Raw genomic sequence first — 17,455 nt, 5'->3', positions numbered from 1 at the left:
TACAGGATGATGGGATTTGTGGTTTGACGGGGGACTCTTCTGAATAGGGCAATTCTTCCTTCCTCTCCTTTCACCCATCGGGTCACAAAGAAGCACGGACCGTAATGAGCATTTGCATTCCAACTTCCTTGTGTAAGCCGCTTCGGTTCTCCTTTGGAAATCTTTTTGAAACCCTTTTAAAATTATTTAAAAGCTTTTTTTAAAAAAATACATAGAAGTCCTTTTCCCTGCTGGACTGTCCCTTTAGGAACGACGGTTTGTCTGCTAATTAGGACTAACCGAAAGCTTCCAACCAGAAGTTAAGCCTGTGGATGTGAGCTTCCCCTTGGGCAGCGCTGTAGCGCTAAACCCTCTTCCCTCCCGGAACAAACCGGGGCTAAAAATAAAGCATGCAGACTGGTGGGACAGCAAAGCCACACGACGGGCAGCAAAGAAAATGCAAAAATGGGGATGGCTGGGGGGGGAACACCCATGTCACATGGATGGTGGTGGTGGTGGGGAAATCAATGCAGAAGCTAGTACTTTTTAAAAAATGCTTACAATTGTCTGCCACCATTTAGGGAAGCCTGCTAGCGGTCTTCGGCATCGGATTCTAAAGGTCTGAGCAAACTACACATCCCAGAATCCCCTAGGACGAAGCTTACAGAATTATAGGGCTATCAACTGCCATAACTGTGCAGTATGGACACACATTTACTCGGAAGTAGGGTTTTTTTTGAAGCCACAGCTGTGTCTGCCACGGGAGTATTTGAGCCATTTAACTCCACGATTTTACGTCTCCCACATCTTTGCCGTACGTGGCAGACCAGGATCATTCAAGCGTGTGGGTCGAATGTATTCCCGATTCCCGCTCACGCCAGCGCGGCGGCTTACGCCACGGCCGGCTGGAGGGGCTGAAAGCCAGCCTTGCAGATGGCCCTTTCCACCATTGCTGAGCAACCTCTGACTTTTGTCAATATTTGCTGCCAGGGTGAAGCAGGAGGGGTAGCCGCCCTGCCTTTCAGAGGGTTACCAACCGGTCGGAAAACCACATCAAAGCAACAACTGGCCAGAGTTATTTAAGGCAGAAGCACAACCCTAAGTCTTTAAAAACGACAGGACCCACAAAAATTGATGGCACTAGAAATGCACAATGACCCCACTTGTAAGGGGTCACCAAACTGGCCATAGATTGGGCTACATCCAGATCTGTACACCCTGATCGGGCACCACAGATTAACGAACAATTCCTTTTGCAGTGTAACGGTAACTTTTTCATTACGTTTATAGTTGTTTGCAAAATAGTTGAACGACAACAACCTTACCACCTTGGGTTCAGCGTTGTGCTTTGAATCTTTTTTCGATATATATATATATTTTAAAATGACTGAAAGGTCATTTTTTGTAATAACGGTAAGGCGGGCGGGATTTTTCCATCCAGCAACCTCTCGGATGTCCTTCGGCCGATCCATGTAAGATTTCTGAGTAGGAAAGGTGGTGTTTTGTGTGTGTTTCCCTTTAGCACCTTTGCACCTGAAAACGATCTACCGGACCAGATGAGCTAGCGCGCCGACAATGCCCAGGAAGCAGAACGGAAGAGGGGGAGGAAGGAGGGGGTTTGTTTGGGAGTCCTTTGGGCAAAGGTTTTTTTGCAAAACTGGGTGCCGGGCTCCGAGAAAGGATGGGGGGGGGGCTTCCCACACCATCCTGACTCCCCCAGCCCTGCTCCTTCTGTGCTGTCTTTCCAAAAGCTGGAACTTGACAAAATGTCAGCAGGAGAAAGCAAATAACAGCTTTGCCAGCTTTGTCTTACCTTTCCCCCCCCATCCTGGACCCAGGCCAAGAACAGCCGGTCTCCCGTAAGTCATGTTCTCAGCTCTTTGCTAATCCTGGCCTTTTCATCTCCTGGACCGGAGGGGGGGGGTGTCTATTCTGGGACACATGCTAATTACTTTACTTTATTAAATTGATCACCACCAACACTACCCACCCCCCAAAAAAATCTGGGGGGAAAAACACACACACTCCTCCTGGAGGATCACTGGATTCTGTCTATTCCAGGTTCGATCTGGATGCGTCACCGGTGGGATTAAGAGAAATAAGCTCCTTATGTGGAAAGATTTACCTGCTAGAATCAAATCGCCAGACTGGATGCGACCTTCTCCGAGTGACACCCCCCCCAATAAACCTTCACAGACAAGGTTGCTGAGGAAGGGTATGTTTCGCACCTGCTTTCCCGCACCAGTGGGGGACAGACTAAATGATCTTTGGGGTCCCCTTCCAACTCCAGATTTCTATGATTTTGAGGGGGGGCAGTGTCAGGGGTCCCCATTGTCCGTTCCTAGCGCGGCGATGCGGCTGAACTACGATCAGGACTGGGGAGATTCAAATTCCTGTTTACACTGGGAACCTGAGTGGCTCATTTTCGGCCGCCCTCACCTTAGCCTACCTCGTGGGGCTGTTGTGATAATAAAGTAGCCACGGAGTGAGGGAGCTTGGATGATGCTCCTCGAAAGAAAACGGAGACGTGAAAAAGAAGAGTCATACTTTTCTTAGGAGCTGCTTAGCATCTTGGTGCACCTTCAAGGCTGACCAATGTATTTTCATCATCATCTTAGAACGACAGAGCTAGAAGGGACCCTCTAGGATAGATAGATAGATAGATAGATAGATAGATAGATAGATAGATAGATAGATAGATAGATAGATAGATAGATAGATAGATAGATAGATAGATAGATAGATAGATAGATAGATAGATAGATAGACAGACAGACAGACAGATAGATAGATAGATAGATAGATAGATAGATAGATAGATAGATAGATAGATAGATAGATAGATAGATAGATAGATAGATAGATAGATAGATAGATAGATAGATAGATAGATAGATAGATAGATAGATAGATAGATAGATAGATAACATTATTGGATGGATGGATGGATGGATGGATGGATGGATGGATGGATGGATGGATGGATGGATGGATGGATGGATGGATGGATGGATGGAGGGTGCTCTCTTTATATGACTCAACTTCCTGCCTCTCCATTTTGCTCATAGATTTAAGGCTCTGATTTAATTTTTTTAACTTAAAAAGGAAAGAAAAAGGAAAGATGGTGGAGGACTTATATCTCCTGACATAAGCAGAAAGTAAAACTAGCCTCGGTTAAACTTTTGCGGCGTGACTTCCAGGCGAATTCAGTTCTAGAAGGTTGTCATACCTTTTTTTTGCTGCCTTCAGTGAAGTGAACCACAACACCGCACCCGCACCCAGACACACACTATTAAGCCCCATCGTGTGGCGCTCAAGGCTGGACCTGTGGCTGTCCTTTTCTTTAAACTTCTAAACCGACCCTGCGAGGTTGGGCAGGTGAAGAAAGAGCGACCGTCCAAAGGGCACTCCGTGTCCCTTGGCTCCGTTCAGACTCGAACCCGGGGGGCTCTACCCACAACATCCTATTTACTCTCCATCGGTTCTCCCCACAATGCATGGACTTTGTGGCGGATCAGGGAGAAAGCACCCCAGGACATCCTGGCTTGATGGAGAACCCAAATTCGGATTAAATCTCAAGGGGCCAACATCGAAGGAGTGTGATGGAGTGGGAAATGCGGAGGGCGAGAATCGTTGGTATGCCTGTCGGTGCTGCATGGCAAAAAAGCGGGTCATATAATCTGTACGTTGGAAACCCCAAGAAAGGTGGCCACAACGATTATTTTTTTTGAAAGGGGGAATCAAATCAAAACATCGTACACCGTTAGAGGACAGTTTTCTAGCTGCAAACCTTGTGAAGATCATCAAGCAAAGCAGGCTTCCAGCAGAAGCTGCGCAGGTTTGCAAAGCATCCTCCTCCCCCCCAAAAAATCAATTTAACCTTCCAACCCACTGAGCAGCCCAAGATTCAAGCGTTCTCACCTGGAGGCAAGCAGAGGTGCCCCGGATCGGCCACCCACGCGGCCACGGCAGCCACGAGCCGGGCCATCAAGGAGGCCCGGAGCAGCTGCATGATGCCAAGGCGATGCCCGCTCTCCTGGGTCCTGTGGCCACTGGCGTTTCCCCGAGGCAGTGTGGGAGGGGGGGAAGAAACATGGGCAGGGGGGGATTCTGCCAGCCGAGAGCTGGGTGCTCTCTTGTCGCTCGCTCGCTCTGTCTCTGGTGTGTTGTGAAAGCAGGATCGGAGAGAGGTTGAGCAATGGGGTGGCAGTGGGAGGGGAAGAGGGCAGGAGGGCAGCCTTCCCACGGAGTGGCAAGGGGGGGGAAGAGTGACAAGCAGCGGTGGCCAGGGGGGGGTTGGAGAGAGAAACACACCAAAACACCCCTGGCCTTCGCAAGAGGATTGAGAAATTTCCCCTTGAGCTCAGCACATCTTAATTCCCCCCCCCCCAGTGGTGGTTCTTGTTTTCTAATATTTTTTTTCCAAAACAGGTTAGAAGCACTGAGAACCAGCTGGATTGACCAGCCACAAGGATGTTGTGGGCCTCTGGATGGGTTTTTTTTGGACTCCGCGTCCCATGATCCTCCTCCTCTGGCTGGTCCACCCAGAGCGGAGGGGCGCCGTAGCTCGCTGGAGGGCTACCTTTTCACCCACCCTCGATGCGAGGTCGTGGGACCTTGCTTTCCTCTCGAGATGAGCTGTGGATGGAGAAACTTGAGGACTAGCGCCTTGATTGTCTTAGGGAGCAACTAGGGCCTGCCGGAGGGAATGGTGGGCCGTGGATTTGAAAAGTCTGGGGTTTGGAGGAAGGGCTCGGCAAGGATCCGGCAGCACCTAGGTCAGTGGTTCGCAACTTTGGGTCCCCCAGATGTTCTTGGACTACAACTCCCAGAAGCCTTCTAAGGCTGGGAACCCCTTCTCTATGGTCCAAATTATGTCCATACTAAATTCTTTTTTATCTACCTCTGTGGCTTCCTGGCCTGCTCACTCGCCCGGAGTCCTTCTGCCAACTTTCTTTTCTGCCAAACTCGTTTTATGCCCTTTTCCCAGTATTTTGGTGAGCGACGGGGTGGAGGGGTGGGGTTGTTAATCCTGGGGGGTCCAGAAAAGGCCCAGGAACCCCCCCACTTGGCCACCTCCGCCATGCTTGGTTCAAGTAAAAGCCGACAGCGTGTGAAAAACCGGGCACTGGGTGAAGAATCCATCACCTGCACGAGATAAGTTTCTAGCCCTCAAGGTGGCTTATTAAAAAAAACAAACAGCCCTCACCATGTACTCCTCCTTTAAATTTGTTTTAACATGTATATAAATTTAACTGAAAAACTTTGGTGGCAGGGACCCCGCCCCCCGTTTTTTTCCAAAAAGCTAGCAATATTTACAAGTTGTGTAATTCTCGGCCAAATTGTGCCTGCTGGTTTCAGAACCGTTTTTTCCCCCCATTCGAATGCACAGAACAGAACATCGTTCTGGCGAGGACCCCTTGCCAGCCCCCGAATTTCCTTTTCGTTAAGCACGAGACACGTCAAGACCATTTGAAAGCAACGCCGTAATTTGGGGGCTTGTTTTTTTTTCTTTCTTTTTTTTTTTAAGAAAATGCAATATCTCTGTATACCCATAAAACGATACAATTTTGCCAAGTATAGAAATGTGTAATAAATTATACGGAATGTTCTCGGTTCCCTACGCGGGGTGGCCGTCCCGTTTCGCTATAGCTCCTCTCCAGGCTTGTACACACGCACACAAAAGAATAAAAATAAAAGACAGTCTGTTGGGAATCAGGATCCGTCCGTCCGCCATCTCCTGCCAACTTGTCCTCTTTGGTATCGAGAGTCGGTCTCGGGGGCGAAACATCGGCGTCGCCAACGCTTGAATTGCGGCCGTCTCGACGCTATAGGGCCCAGCGTGACTGTTTGAGAGACCCTTGGGATTATATTATAATTATAGATTATAGAGATTATCACCCCTATGGGATGGGGGTCAGGGAGGGACCGGGCATAGCAGAACTGGGCAGAAAAGTTCGGGCGAAAACCCACAAATGCAATCCGGCTGAAGAAGCGCAAGAGGGCGGTGGTGCCGGATCAGACCAGTTTGATCGCTCTTTGAAAAGAAAAAAGCCAGCCTCTTATATCCCATAAGGGTCAAGAAAGGACCTGCGGGATTTAGACCCGGGGAAAGGGGAGGAGCCACTGGACTGGCTCCTCCCACAGAGGTCGGGATAAAATTTAGGGGCAAGTGGCTCCAGAGAAGGTGGGTGAAGAAGGAGCCGCAGGGAGACCCGGCAAAAGTGGGTCGCGCCTTCTGCCCGGCCCTAAAGAGCGAGATGCCAGGGTGGATCATGGGAGCTGTAGTCCTTCCCCAAATAACTTTTCCGAAGCTCCGGCTCTTAGCCACGACAGCTACCTATCAGGACTGCCAGAGTCGTAGAAAGCCTGATGTAGGGAAGAAGCGACTGAGCCCACGCTGCAGCCCCACACATCAACCGCGATGGGTTTCCCCCGGGGGACGGGGCGCTGCTGGCTGGTCAGCCTTTACAGGATCTCGATGCTGGACCCACGGGGGGGGGCGCGCTGTCCTCTCCCCTTGAGGCTCCCTCACTTTCCCCTCTGCTCCGTCCCTCTTTCTTCCCATCTCGGGAAACCGGAGAAGGAAGGAAGGCGGAACAGCGACAGGCTCTGGATTCGAGGATGATCAATACAGTCGGACTCCCGTATCTGCGGGATCAGTATCCACTGTTTCACTTATCCGTTGGGTGACGATACTAAACTAAAAACCCCAGAAATACAGATTTATACGTATTTCCAGGTTGCATTTACCAACAGAGACCATGCAATGTATAGCATCCGCCATGGCGGCTGGAAACCGAACCCCCATGGATACGACAGTTCTACTATACACAGCATAGCCTCCGGTTCCTTCCGGTGGCCAGTTCTGGGAACTTCATCATTAAAGATATTTAATGATATTTATAGTCTGGGATTTTTCTTTCAATGTTTTTAATATTTCCAAACCATCAGTGGATACTGATCCTGTGGATAAGGAGGTCCTACTGTCCCATATCAATTCAGTGTTTCTCATCTGCTCAGTTCTGCTATGCATGGTCAACCGGGCCCAGGCCCGTCTCCCCGGGCGCAACGAGACGTCAGGGCGTTGGCTACGACAACCAAGGAAGGGGGAAGGTGCATTCGTGTGTGTTTGTGTGTTTTGTGTGTGTGTTGTGGGGAGGGGGCGTAGTAAGAGGAGGCAGCTCCATGCCAGCCGAGATCCGACATTATATAAAAATAAACTTTTCTTCTGGACCTTCTCCAGCCTCGGGACGGGCGTCGGTGGCGGAGAACAAACGAGGGTTCCTCTGAGGAAAGGATGGGATACCTTGCCCAAAGTTTTCCAAAGCAGGTTTCCAAGACGGTGGCACTTTACACCCTCCCAAGTGTCAGTGGCAACCGCGTGGCGGAGGGAGGCCTCCGAATCGGGCCCCGGGGTCTCCCACGCGTCCCCCTCCAACGCCACTGCTCGACGCCCGACGGGCACCCCACAGAGGTGCTCGCGCTGCTGTGTTGTTGGTTCTCGTCGTGTTGCAAACTCGCATTGTCCTTAAGTTTCTCTTCCTATAACTATAGGTATAAAAAAAGACACGTGAAAGATGATGGGGAGGTGAGGCGGCGGGGCCACAAGAACGCCCTTGGGTACCTCGGCGTGGGCTCCACCTCGCCCCCGATACATTCGTGTGCAGTGTGTCTGGGGTGGTGGTGGTGGGGGAGGATGTTGCACTGCGGAGGTGAATATAGAGATTACTGAATGATGATTATTTCTTCCAAGACGCCTTTCACGCAGCAGTTCAGGGTTCAAGCCGCCCGGGTGAGGATGATTGGGGAAGGGTTAGGCTCCCTCTGTTCCCCCCCCCCCTTCCAGGCAGCCACAAGATGCTGGCAGACAGAAAAGATTTTGCTGGGAGGGAGGAATTTTTTGGTAATTCAGACGTGGCCAAAAGCCGTGGGCCTGTATGCGTGGATCCATCTGGAAGTGTCCAAGCTTCCGTGGGATGGGGGGGCCACTTCTGGTCCATAGGCAGCTCCATTCTCAGGAGTGGGGGGGGGGAGGATGTCTGTCCCTCTCTCGGTCCGTCCATCCGTCCGTCCGGGACCCTCTTAGATTTTCCTCGTTTCTGGTTTATTCTTTCTTCCTTTTTTGGTTCACACCTTCAGCGTCTTGTCCGGCCCACCGCCGCTGGGGCTGCTGGCGGCACTGCTCCCCTCGCCGGCCCCGCTCCCCTTCTTCTTCCGCAGGGTCTCGATCCAGCTGGCGCTGGTCCGCCCGCTGAAGCTGGAGAGGGCCAGGGAGCTGAGCCGCATGTTCTTGCCGGACATGATCAACTCGCCAAAACCCTCCTGGTGGGAGAAGGCGTAGCCCGAACGCCGGGACCCCGGCCGGCCCACTCGCCCCATGCAGCGGTGCTGCGTCTTCTGCTTCTTGCGCACCAGCTGGGTGTAGCGCACCTGGAGGAGGATCGGAATCGGGGCCGATTAGAGGAGAGAGGGAAAAAAAATTCAAGAGTGTCTAAGTCTAAAAATATCTATTTTGGGACATGGTGGTAGAGTGGTTAGAGCAGAACTGCGTTACAAAACCCCATGGGACCATTAAAACTCCCGGGGTGACCCCAGGCTAGGCCTGCTCCTTTAGCCGGGTCTACCTCACAGGGCTGTTGTGTCCGTAAAGTAGAGATGACCACGACGACCTCAGCTGCCTTCTGCTCCCGGCAGAACAGGCACAGTATTAACAATAAAATAAAATACAATTGTCACCGTTGTTACTGCTCCTAGTGCTTGGGAAAGTTCATTTTGGGGACTACGTAAGCCATAACCCACCAGCAACGTATGCCTCTCCGCCCTCCACTAAAATAAGCACAAAAAGAAATCTCTCTTTTTTTGGGTCTGTAAACAGTGCAGCTTTGGATACCTAAAACTTCTAACGAAATTCGTGCCGAGGTTTAGACACATTGTCGATTTTTCGATTCCAGTTCCCATAGTTTCCTGGAAATTCTTCAGGAAAGAGTTGGAGAAATGCAGCTGAAAACCTGAAGTCTGTGGGCCAGCTTTCCTTAACTCTTTGGTCTGAAAAGCTCAAAAAAACCTGAAGTCTATGGGCCGGCTTTCCTTACCTCTTTGGGGCCTTCCTTCAGCCTGGGCAAAGCCAGCTGAAAACCTGAAGTCTATGGGCCAGCTTTCCTTAACTCTTTGGTCTGAAAAGCCCCAAAAAACCTGAAGTCTATGGGCCAGCTTTCCTTATCTCTTTGGGGCCTTCAGCCTAGGCAAAGGCAGCTGAAAACCTGAAGTCTATGGGCCAGCTTTCCTTAACTCTTTGGTCTGAAAAACCCCAAAAAACCTGAAGTCTATGGGCCAGCTTTCCTTACCTCTTTGGGGCCTTCCTTCAGCCTGGGCAATGGCAGCAGAAAACCTGAAGTCTATGGGTCAGCTTTCCTTAACTCTTTGGTCTGAAAAGCCCCAAAAAACCTGAAGTTTATGGACCAGCTTTCCTTACCTCTTTGGGGCCTTCCTTCAGCCTGGGCAACGGCAGCAGAAAACCTGAAGTCTATGGGGCAGCTTTCCTTAACTCTTTGGTCTGAAAAGCCCCCAAAAAACCCTGAAGTCTATGGGCCAGCTTTCCTTACCTCTTTGGGGGCTCTCTTGAGCTTTTCTATTCAAAAGCGAAGAAGCTGCCCCACTACTTCCCGGGAATGGTAGTTTTCCTGTCCACTCGGCTCTTTTGAGGGCTCCTCCCAAAGAACTACCCTGGAAGCCCTAGTTTAGAATTCTGGGATTTAAAGGCCATGAAATGCAAAAGTCCCCTCTCTAATCGGTGCATTATATTGGGAGTGTTATCACCACCTCCCATGGTGCCAGATGTTTTAGTGTATGGGAGGGACTCTTGTAGGCTAAGGGGACTGTCAATCTTTCCTGCACTATCCAATCGTTCCCTCCCATACACTACACTCAAAGACAGACCCGCCTCTCTACTGAGTGTTCTTTCCCCTTTCGTTCGTCTGTCGAAGTCAGTTTGTTTCACCTGTTTGCTGTTGATCTGCTTGCAACCGTGAGTAAAGGATTTTTTAAAATTATTATTTCTTCCACAAATGTTTCAGAACGAAGTGCATTAATAAGGGCCACTGAAGGATAAAGAGACGGAAAGGCTGGGGAACCTGACACTATTCTCTTCTGGAAGTCTCTGCGCTTCGGCTACGCAGCCAAAAGGCATTTCAATCCAACCTCCTGCACATATTATCTTTCTCAAGAAAAGCGAGGGGTGGGCTCCTTCCTTGGTGGGCCTTCGCCCTCGGCGGACACACTCACCGTATCCGAAAGCTCCGGCTTCAGGTCCAGCTTAAGGAACCGGAAAGCGACGACGGGCATGATGCAGATGACGGTGGTGAGGGCGATGGTGAGCCACACGGCCGGCTGGGCGAGCGTGTTCTGGGCATTGCCTAGCAAGGGGGGGAGGGGAATAGATCCGGTCAAGGAAGAGCAGGAAAGGTCACAAAGCAGCTTGAGAGGAAGAGGGTAACTTTATCTTTAACTCCGGTAAAGTTCTGACAAAAACCCGGAGCGGCCAAATCTTCCCAAAGGAAGAGGCAGCCAAGGAAGGAAGGGACCCACTCCATCACCTACTCTCCTTTGATTGTGTGGCCAATGTTTCCCATAATGCACTGCTCCTTGGCTGAGGAGGACTCCCCCGTGATGCATGGCCTCTGGCCCCATAGCAGGGTGCTCCCAGAGCCTCCCACCACGTCCTGGGGCTGCCCCACTACTATACAGCCTGGGTGGGTGATGTCGCTTTAACGGTTCTGTCACTCCGCAAGAGGGAAGAAGTGACGGAAAAATCGGAAGCCCCTCTCGAACGGCGCAACCATCCCAGCCCGGCACCGGGTCTCAGACTCACCGACAAAACGGAACTGGTTGGGGAAAAGCTGGAAGAGGCCGTCGCTGTGCATGGCGAAGAGAATGGCGAAGTACACAGCCAGGCTGCCCCAGATAAAGAAATGGTTGATCGCGGTCCAAAATCCTGTATCTAGGCCAATCTGCCGAAGGAAAGGGGGTTAGCAGGACACTGATGAAATGGAAAGAGGGTGCGCGGCTTTATTTTAATCCCAGCCCACCTACCCACAGGTAAAGCAGGCCGCTGGCTTAGGAAAGATGCTTGTTTACAAGCACTTCTGTGCGGCTCGCCTGGGAGACCAGGCCTAGACTAGAAAGCTTTAAGGCCCAGCTAGGCCTAGTTCCACCCGAGCTTCCTGTTCCTGCCCCACTGCTAGCTGGGAGTTTTCTTTCTGAGCAGGAAGCTTGGGTGGAGCTCGGCCTCAAAGCTTCCTAAATAAGGCCTTTCTCCCAGGTGAGTCACGATCGTAAGCTGCCTGCAAGGTTGGTAGAACTCCCTCAATGGAAACTCCTGGTGTTTATCGTCCAGTAAATCTGAAAATCCCATTCTTCCCTGGCATCTTAAATCCAGGTTTTCCGGGGGAACCCGCTCCCCACCCATACCTGCACGCTGACGACGATGACGAGGGAGGTGGCGACGGTGACGGCGAAGGACTGGTAGTCGGCGAGGAAGGCATCATCGCTGAAAACCCCGTAAGGGATGAAGAACATGAACACGGAGGTGTAGATCCCTTGAGCAATGCAGATGAAAAACTCGCGCTTGTTGAAAAGGAGATTTAGCTGCCCGGGTTCGTACAACTTAGGGTATTCCAGGCTACGATGCTCAGGCACATCCTGGTGTAAAAGAGGTGGGCGTTCAGCAAGCTCATCTATTGGTTGCACCTTCTGCCCGTCAAAGACCTCCTCTCTCTCCCCCCCATCCATTTTATTTTGCCCTGTTGATCACAGAGCTGGACAGAATTTGCCAAAATTTGCTCATCAGTATCTCAGTTGATGTGATTGAGTGGGTGGAAGATGCGAGTTCGAATCTAGGTACTGTGGTTCCAAAATGTAAATTTTCTGAGCTTATCTAAGGGCACACCCAGGCCCTCAGTACTCAGTTGAACTGGTTTAAATCATCACTCATTATTCCTGGAAAGTCGAATAACTGCATCTTTATAAAAGGATGGGCACGAATTGATTATCAGCCTCCAGTCATCCACATAAATTATTATGAATCATTTAGTTATACTTAACAGAATATAATTCCCCTGAAATTTATCAGCACAAATTATAACGAGTTAGTTATCCTCAAGAAAATATAATTCCCAGGAAGTCTAATAGCAGCCATGTAAATTATGATGATCTAAAATCCATATATGCTTATAAATATGAATTAGCAACTTGAAAATTTTAACTTTCAAATATAAAACCAAGAATCTAGTCCTCAATGCTGGGAAACAGGAAGAGCTTTTTGATAGCTCGAGGAATTTTTTTTAATTCCATTTTTTAAAATCAGAATCACACTGCCCCCAACTGGAAAGGAAGAGAATTTCACCCTTCCACCTCTAGATGGTCCCTGATGCTCCCCCATGGACCCGGGTTTTGAAAGCACAGAGTGGCAGTGTGGTAGAGTGGTTACAGCACTGGACAGAGTCAAGAAAGATCCCAGTCCAGAGTCCACTGAGCCACAAAAATTCATGGGAGCAGCCTGGCTCCCTCTAGTGGCCAGGTCTATTAATGACATCATGGAGATACAGTTTTCCAGCAAATGCTATACATGGCGTGGTCTCTGGCTCCACCTAGTGGCCAGGTCTGGTCATTTCATCTCTGGAAAGAGATATTTCTAGGATTTTTCTTTTAATATTTTTAATATTTTCAGACTGTGGATCAGTGAATCAGCAGGGATACGGATCCTGTAAACAAGGGAGTCCTGGTTCATACCACAGTGCAGAGATTGTAACAATTAAAACAATTAATTTAGAATCTGTGGCTTGAAAACTGAACCCATTAGGGCAACTGAACCTATTAGATTTTAAAGAGTTATTCCCAAGGTCTGCAGCCATCTATCGTGAGCTCCCCTTCTCTTTCCCTCACCCCACTGGGACCCCCGATGAAATGGCCATCAGCAAAGAGACTCACCTGGTCAAAGACACCCATGGCGAGCACAGGCAGAGAGGTGTAAACGATGTTGTAGAGTGTGATGAAGTACTGGTCATAGACCGTCTTTGGTTGCAGGGAAAGAAGGGTGGGAGAGAAAATCAGTTACTACTACTATTCTAAGGCAGCTCACAATATCTCCTTCTCTGTTCTCCTTCTCCACTCCATGAACACCACTGTAAACCCTCCCCAAGAACTGCACCCAAAAACATCTACAGTAGGACTCCCTTATAGGTTTCAATCCCACCCCCGCAGATGCTGAAAACTGCAGATAAAAGCAAACACTATTATAATAGAGTTGCTATCTATAGCATGGCCTCTCGCCCCCCCTAGTGGCCAGTGCTGAGAGCGCCATGGTTAGAAATACATATTTCTAGGGGTTTTTGTTAAATATTTGTAACCTTTTCAGACTATGAATGAGTGAATCAGTGGATACTGATCCCGCAGATAAGGGGTACACTATGGTACACTGCTGAGTCTTAACTAACGTGATTCTGGCCGTGGGTTTCTCAGGAGTCACACAATTCAACTGTTTTTATTTTTGTTGCCGGTGCTGAAACACACCGACGGGAACTCTCAGCGTGGCTATCTAGTTACTTGTTTAGTTACTTCATTACACATTATTTGCGTAATGGGCTGGTTTTCTTGGAGGCTGAAAAAAAGTAACTTTTGCACAGCCTGTGTCGACCGCACGAGCCTTCCCACCCGGATCCTCCCGCCCGCCTCCGGATCCGCACCTGGGCCGAGAAGCCGCAGAAGAAGCCGAACCAAAAGTGCACCATGGTGAAGGCGAAGTTCTTGTAGAAGAAGTAACACAGGAATTTGCACATGCGCAAATACGACCAGCGCCCGTGGACCAGCAGGAGGCGCTGCAGGAACTTGAATTGGGAGAAGGAGTAGTCCGAAGCCAGGACCGCCTGGATGCCTTCCTGGCCACTGATGCCCACCCCGATGTGGGCCGCTGCCAGGATGGAGGGGAGGCGGGGTGGAGATGGTAAAAAAACAGGAGAAAACACAAGCAATCGCTGTCAGGGGAAGAATTCTGAACCCAGATCCCAAGCTCCACCTTCATAAGACTGAAAACATCCTCTGGTTGTTTGTCCTTTTCGGGATTCTTAGATCAGCCATTCTCAGTCCTTTGAACTTGCTCCGATTTGTCCGAATCTGTCTTAAAGTGCAGGGTCCAGAACGGGACATGGGACTCTAGAGGGCACCTAGCCAGTGCCGAGTAGAGGAGGACTAGAGTATACAGTGGTGCCCCGCAAGAAGATGTTAATTCGTTCAGCGAAAATCGCTGTTTTGCGAAAACATCATCTTGCAAAATGCGGGTTCCCCGTTGGAATGCACTGAAATCCATTTAATGCGTTCCAAAGGGGAAACATTGTTGTCGTCTTGCGAAAATCACCCACAGGGCAGCCATTTTGCGAAGTGCTGAACAGCTGTAAAAATCGCTGTCTTGCGAAAAATGGTCCCGAAAACACCCGTTTTGCGAGTCGCGGACCTAGCTGTCAAAATCGTCATCTTGCGAAAATCGGTTCCCAAGGGAAAAAAAAACCTGTCTTGCGAAGCACAGACTGAAACATCGTCCAGCGAAAAACGCTCATAGGAAACACAGTTTTGCGAAGCGCTATAGCGATCGCAAAAACTCATCGTCTAGCGAATTAACTGTTTTGCGAGGTAATAGTCTAGCGGGGCACCACTGTACAGTACCAGGAGCATATTCCCAAAGGAGCTGATTGAGGGAGGTTGCCCAAGCGTCAACCCGTAGGAGATTCGGTCGAAAGCCTAAAATTTGCCCCCGATCGAAACGAATGAAACCTGGGTGTCTACCGTGCAGATTGGTAGCATTTCCTTGGTTCATAGCTTTGGATTTCAGCTCCCCGCTTCAGCCCACAGTTGGGACTCACTTTTGATCATGCTGACGTCGTTGGCCCCGTCGCCGATGGCCAAGGTGACGGCTTTCTTGTACTTCTTCACCAGCTCCACCACTTGGGCCTTCTGCAAAGGGGTGACGCGGCAGCAGATGACGGCTTTGCAGGCGCAGGCTGTCTCCAGAAACTCGAGCTCCATGTCCGCCTCCAGAGCGTGGGCCTGCAGGAGGAGAGGGACCATGATGGTGAAGAATCAGTGCGTCTGCACCCCAGGATGTGGGACTGACAGCCTGCCCTGTCGCCCAAGGGAAGATGGACGGGGGCTCTCTTAGCACATCAAAACACAGGAAATCAAAATATTTTATTCCACTCCGTTGTACACCCAAACACGAAATAATACAGTAGGACCCCCCCATATCTGCAGGAGACTGGTTCCAAGTCCCCCCGCAGATGCCAAAAACGTGGCATAATAGTGAACACTACAGAATGGTAAAAGAAAATATCTTCACATGCATTACCAGATCTGGCCATTAGAGGGAACCAGAGTTCATATTCTTCACCCACAAGAATTCATGGCATGGTCTCTGGCTCCCACTAGTGGCCAGTTCTGATAATACATGTGAAAATATTTTTTCTGGATTTCTTTCTTCTAATATTTTTGATTTTTCAGGCCACGGATAAGTGGACCCATGGGTACTAATCCCGCAGATATGGGGGCCCTACTGTATATGCATCTGTCAAAACCGCTGCTGAAGTTTTGAATCCGTGCAACTGAAGGAACAGACTACTGTCCATCAAAATGTACGCCACATAAACTTATTAGCCTGTTCAGAAAAGAATTAGAAAAAGACAGTGGGGTCCCCAAAGCCAATAAATATGCAAAGGCAGGTTATACCTTTATTAGCCTGCTTAAAAAATCAAGCCAGAAGCAGATAGATAGCTTTCAATGATTGTTTTAAGATGAATTGACAACAAAGCAGTCAGCTGTTGGCTTGATTTTTTTAGGGGTCTAATAACAGGCCCACAGGACTCTGTCAAAGCCACACCTATAGACTCCTAAATGTGGCTCGCCTGGAGAAAAGGCCTAGCTGGGAAGGCTTTGTAGCCTAGCTAGGCCTTACTTCCTGTGTAGAAAGGAAGTTACGCCATTGCTAGCTGAGAGCTTCCTTTCTGTACAGAAAGCCTAGAGCGAAGTAAGGCCTATGCTGGACCGTGATGCCTTCCCAGCTAGGCCTTTTTCTCCAGGCGAGCCACATCTAGGTTTGGGCCTATCCATTGGAACTCCCAGAATGGAGAATGATGGGAAGCATAGTTCAAAAAAAATCTAAAATAAAACAACAAACCACCCCATACCTAATGCCTGTGTCACATTCGATGCTGTGAAAAGGAGCAAAAGGGTTCATTTGAGTGCTGTAGAGACGGGTCTTCAGGTAGAACTCCCAGAATGGAGAATGATGGGATTTGTATTCCCCCCCCAAAAAAAGAACAACACAGTGCCAATGTTTGTATCTCAGTGGAGCAAAACCGCACCACCTCCAGGGGAAAGACAGATTCCCTCACCCATCTCTACCTCTGCCTTCCTGCGTCCCTGATCCGCTCTGCCAGCTGCTTACCAGGCTGTGCCCGTTGATGACGAGGGCGTACTCGCCGGCGACGGCTTCCAAGACGGACGTCAGCTTTGAGGCGGAGAGTTTCTCCTGATAGGCGAAGCCGTTCCCCATGGACCGGGAGGAGTCCACCAATTTCTCTCGAGCCTTCCTGCCCGCGGAGGAGAAGGGAGGAGAGGGGAGGAAAAGCCACTGAGTACCGAAGAGGTCAATGAAGGGCAAACATTCCCCCCTGCCTTGAACATCGGAGGAAAAAGGCCGATTATATATATATATATATATATATATATATATATATATATATATATATATATATATATATATATATATATATATATATAATATAAAACAGAAACAGAAACAAATTTTCTTTAAAATTTAGTGACGGAGTTTTGCGATTGCCAAAGCGATCGCTTTGCGATGGTCCCTATGGGGTTTGTTTCACTTTGCGATGATCGCGGGGAAGCGATCATGGCAAAGCGACCCTTTTTTAACAGCTGATCGGCGGTTTCAAAATGGCCGCCCGCTGTTTTCCCTCGCTTAAGAGGCAGCAAAAATGGCGGAGTTATGGAGGATTTTCGCTTAAAGGTGAATTTTTAAGCCCATAGGAACGCATTAATGGCGTTTTAATGCGTTTCTATGGGCTTTTCAATTTCGCTTAGCGATGTTTTTGCTTAGCAACGTTTTTTTCCGGAACGGATTGTCGCTAAGCAAGGCACCACTGTTTGTGTGTGTGTGTGTGTGTGTGTGTGTGTATCCGAAACGTATACAAAACTGAAATGTTAGCGTCTTTGCTTTCAAATCTGTTTGCCCTAAGGTGGGGCATAAATTGCAGATGGGAAACACAAAGCAACGGGGACCAAATGGCAATAATATAAATCAGGTTGAAAGCCAAGTTGAAACCAAGACAAAGCACAAGATCAGAAGATGGGGGGGAGGGAGAGAATGAGAAATGTGCTACATTTCTATTTATAGTATGATACTATATTTATA

The 17,455-nt window shown here is 49.3% G+C and overlaps 2 protein-coding genes across 9 annotated transcripts in view; both read right to left on the bottom strand.

Moving 5' to 3' along the window:
- IL6R (interleukin 6 receptor) overlaps positions 1–4,431 on the bottom strand; it is a 14,255-nt gene extending 9,824 nt beyond the window's left edge. For both annotated transcript variants that reach the window (XM_072984255.2, XM_072984256.2), the window contains exon 1: positions 3,901–4,431. In XM_072984255.2, the coding sequence (XP_072840356.2) occupies positions 3,901–3,991 (91 nt within the window). In that variant the 5' untranslated portion in view covers positions 3,992–4,431. The remainder of the gene's footprint in view (positions 1–3,900) is intronic.
- Positions 4,432–5,547: 1,116 nt separating this feature from the next.
- Positions 5,548–17,455, bottom strand: part of ATP8B2 (ATPase phospholipid transporting 8B2) — a 48,863-nt gene continuing 36,955 nt past the window's right edge. For all 7 annotated transcript variants that reach the window (XM_072984254.2, XM_078382235.1, XM_072984251.2 and 4 more), the window contains 8 exons: positions 16,469–16,613; positions 14,892–15,075; positions 13,722–13,945; positions 12,967–13,050; positions 11,449–11,679; positions 10,850–10,988; positions 10,264–10,394; positions 5,548–8,412 (listed from right to left, as the gene is read on the bottom strand). In XM_072984254.2, the coding sequence (XP_072840355.2) occupies positions 8,110–8,412; positions 10,264–10,394; positions 10,850–10,988; positions 11,449–11,679; positions 12,967–13,050; positions 13,722–13,945; positions 14,892–15,075; positions 16,469–16,613 (1,441 nt within the window). In that variant the 3' untranslated portion in view covers positions 5,548–8,109. The remainder of the gene's footprint in view (positions 8,413–10,263; positions 10,395–10,849; positions 10,989–11,448; positions 11,680–12,966; positions 13,051–13,721; positions 13,946–14,891; positions 15,076–16,468; positions 16,614–17,455) is intronic.

The sequence above is a fragment of the Pogona vitticeps genome, chromosome 15 (assembly GCF_051106095.1).
Source record: "Pogona vitticeps strain Pit_001003342236 chromosome 15, PviZW2.1, whole genome shotgun sequence".
Classification (NCBI taxonomy): Eukaryota; Metazoa; Chordata; class Lepidosauria; order Squamata; family Agamidae; genus Pogona; species Pogona vitticeps.
Note: the sequence above shows the minus strand (reverse complement) of the source record. Positions and strands in the feature narration are given on the sequence as shown.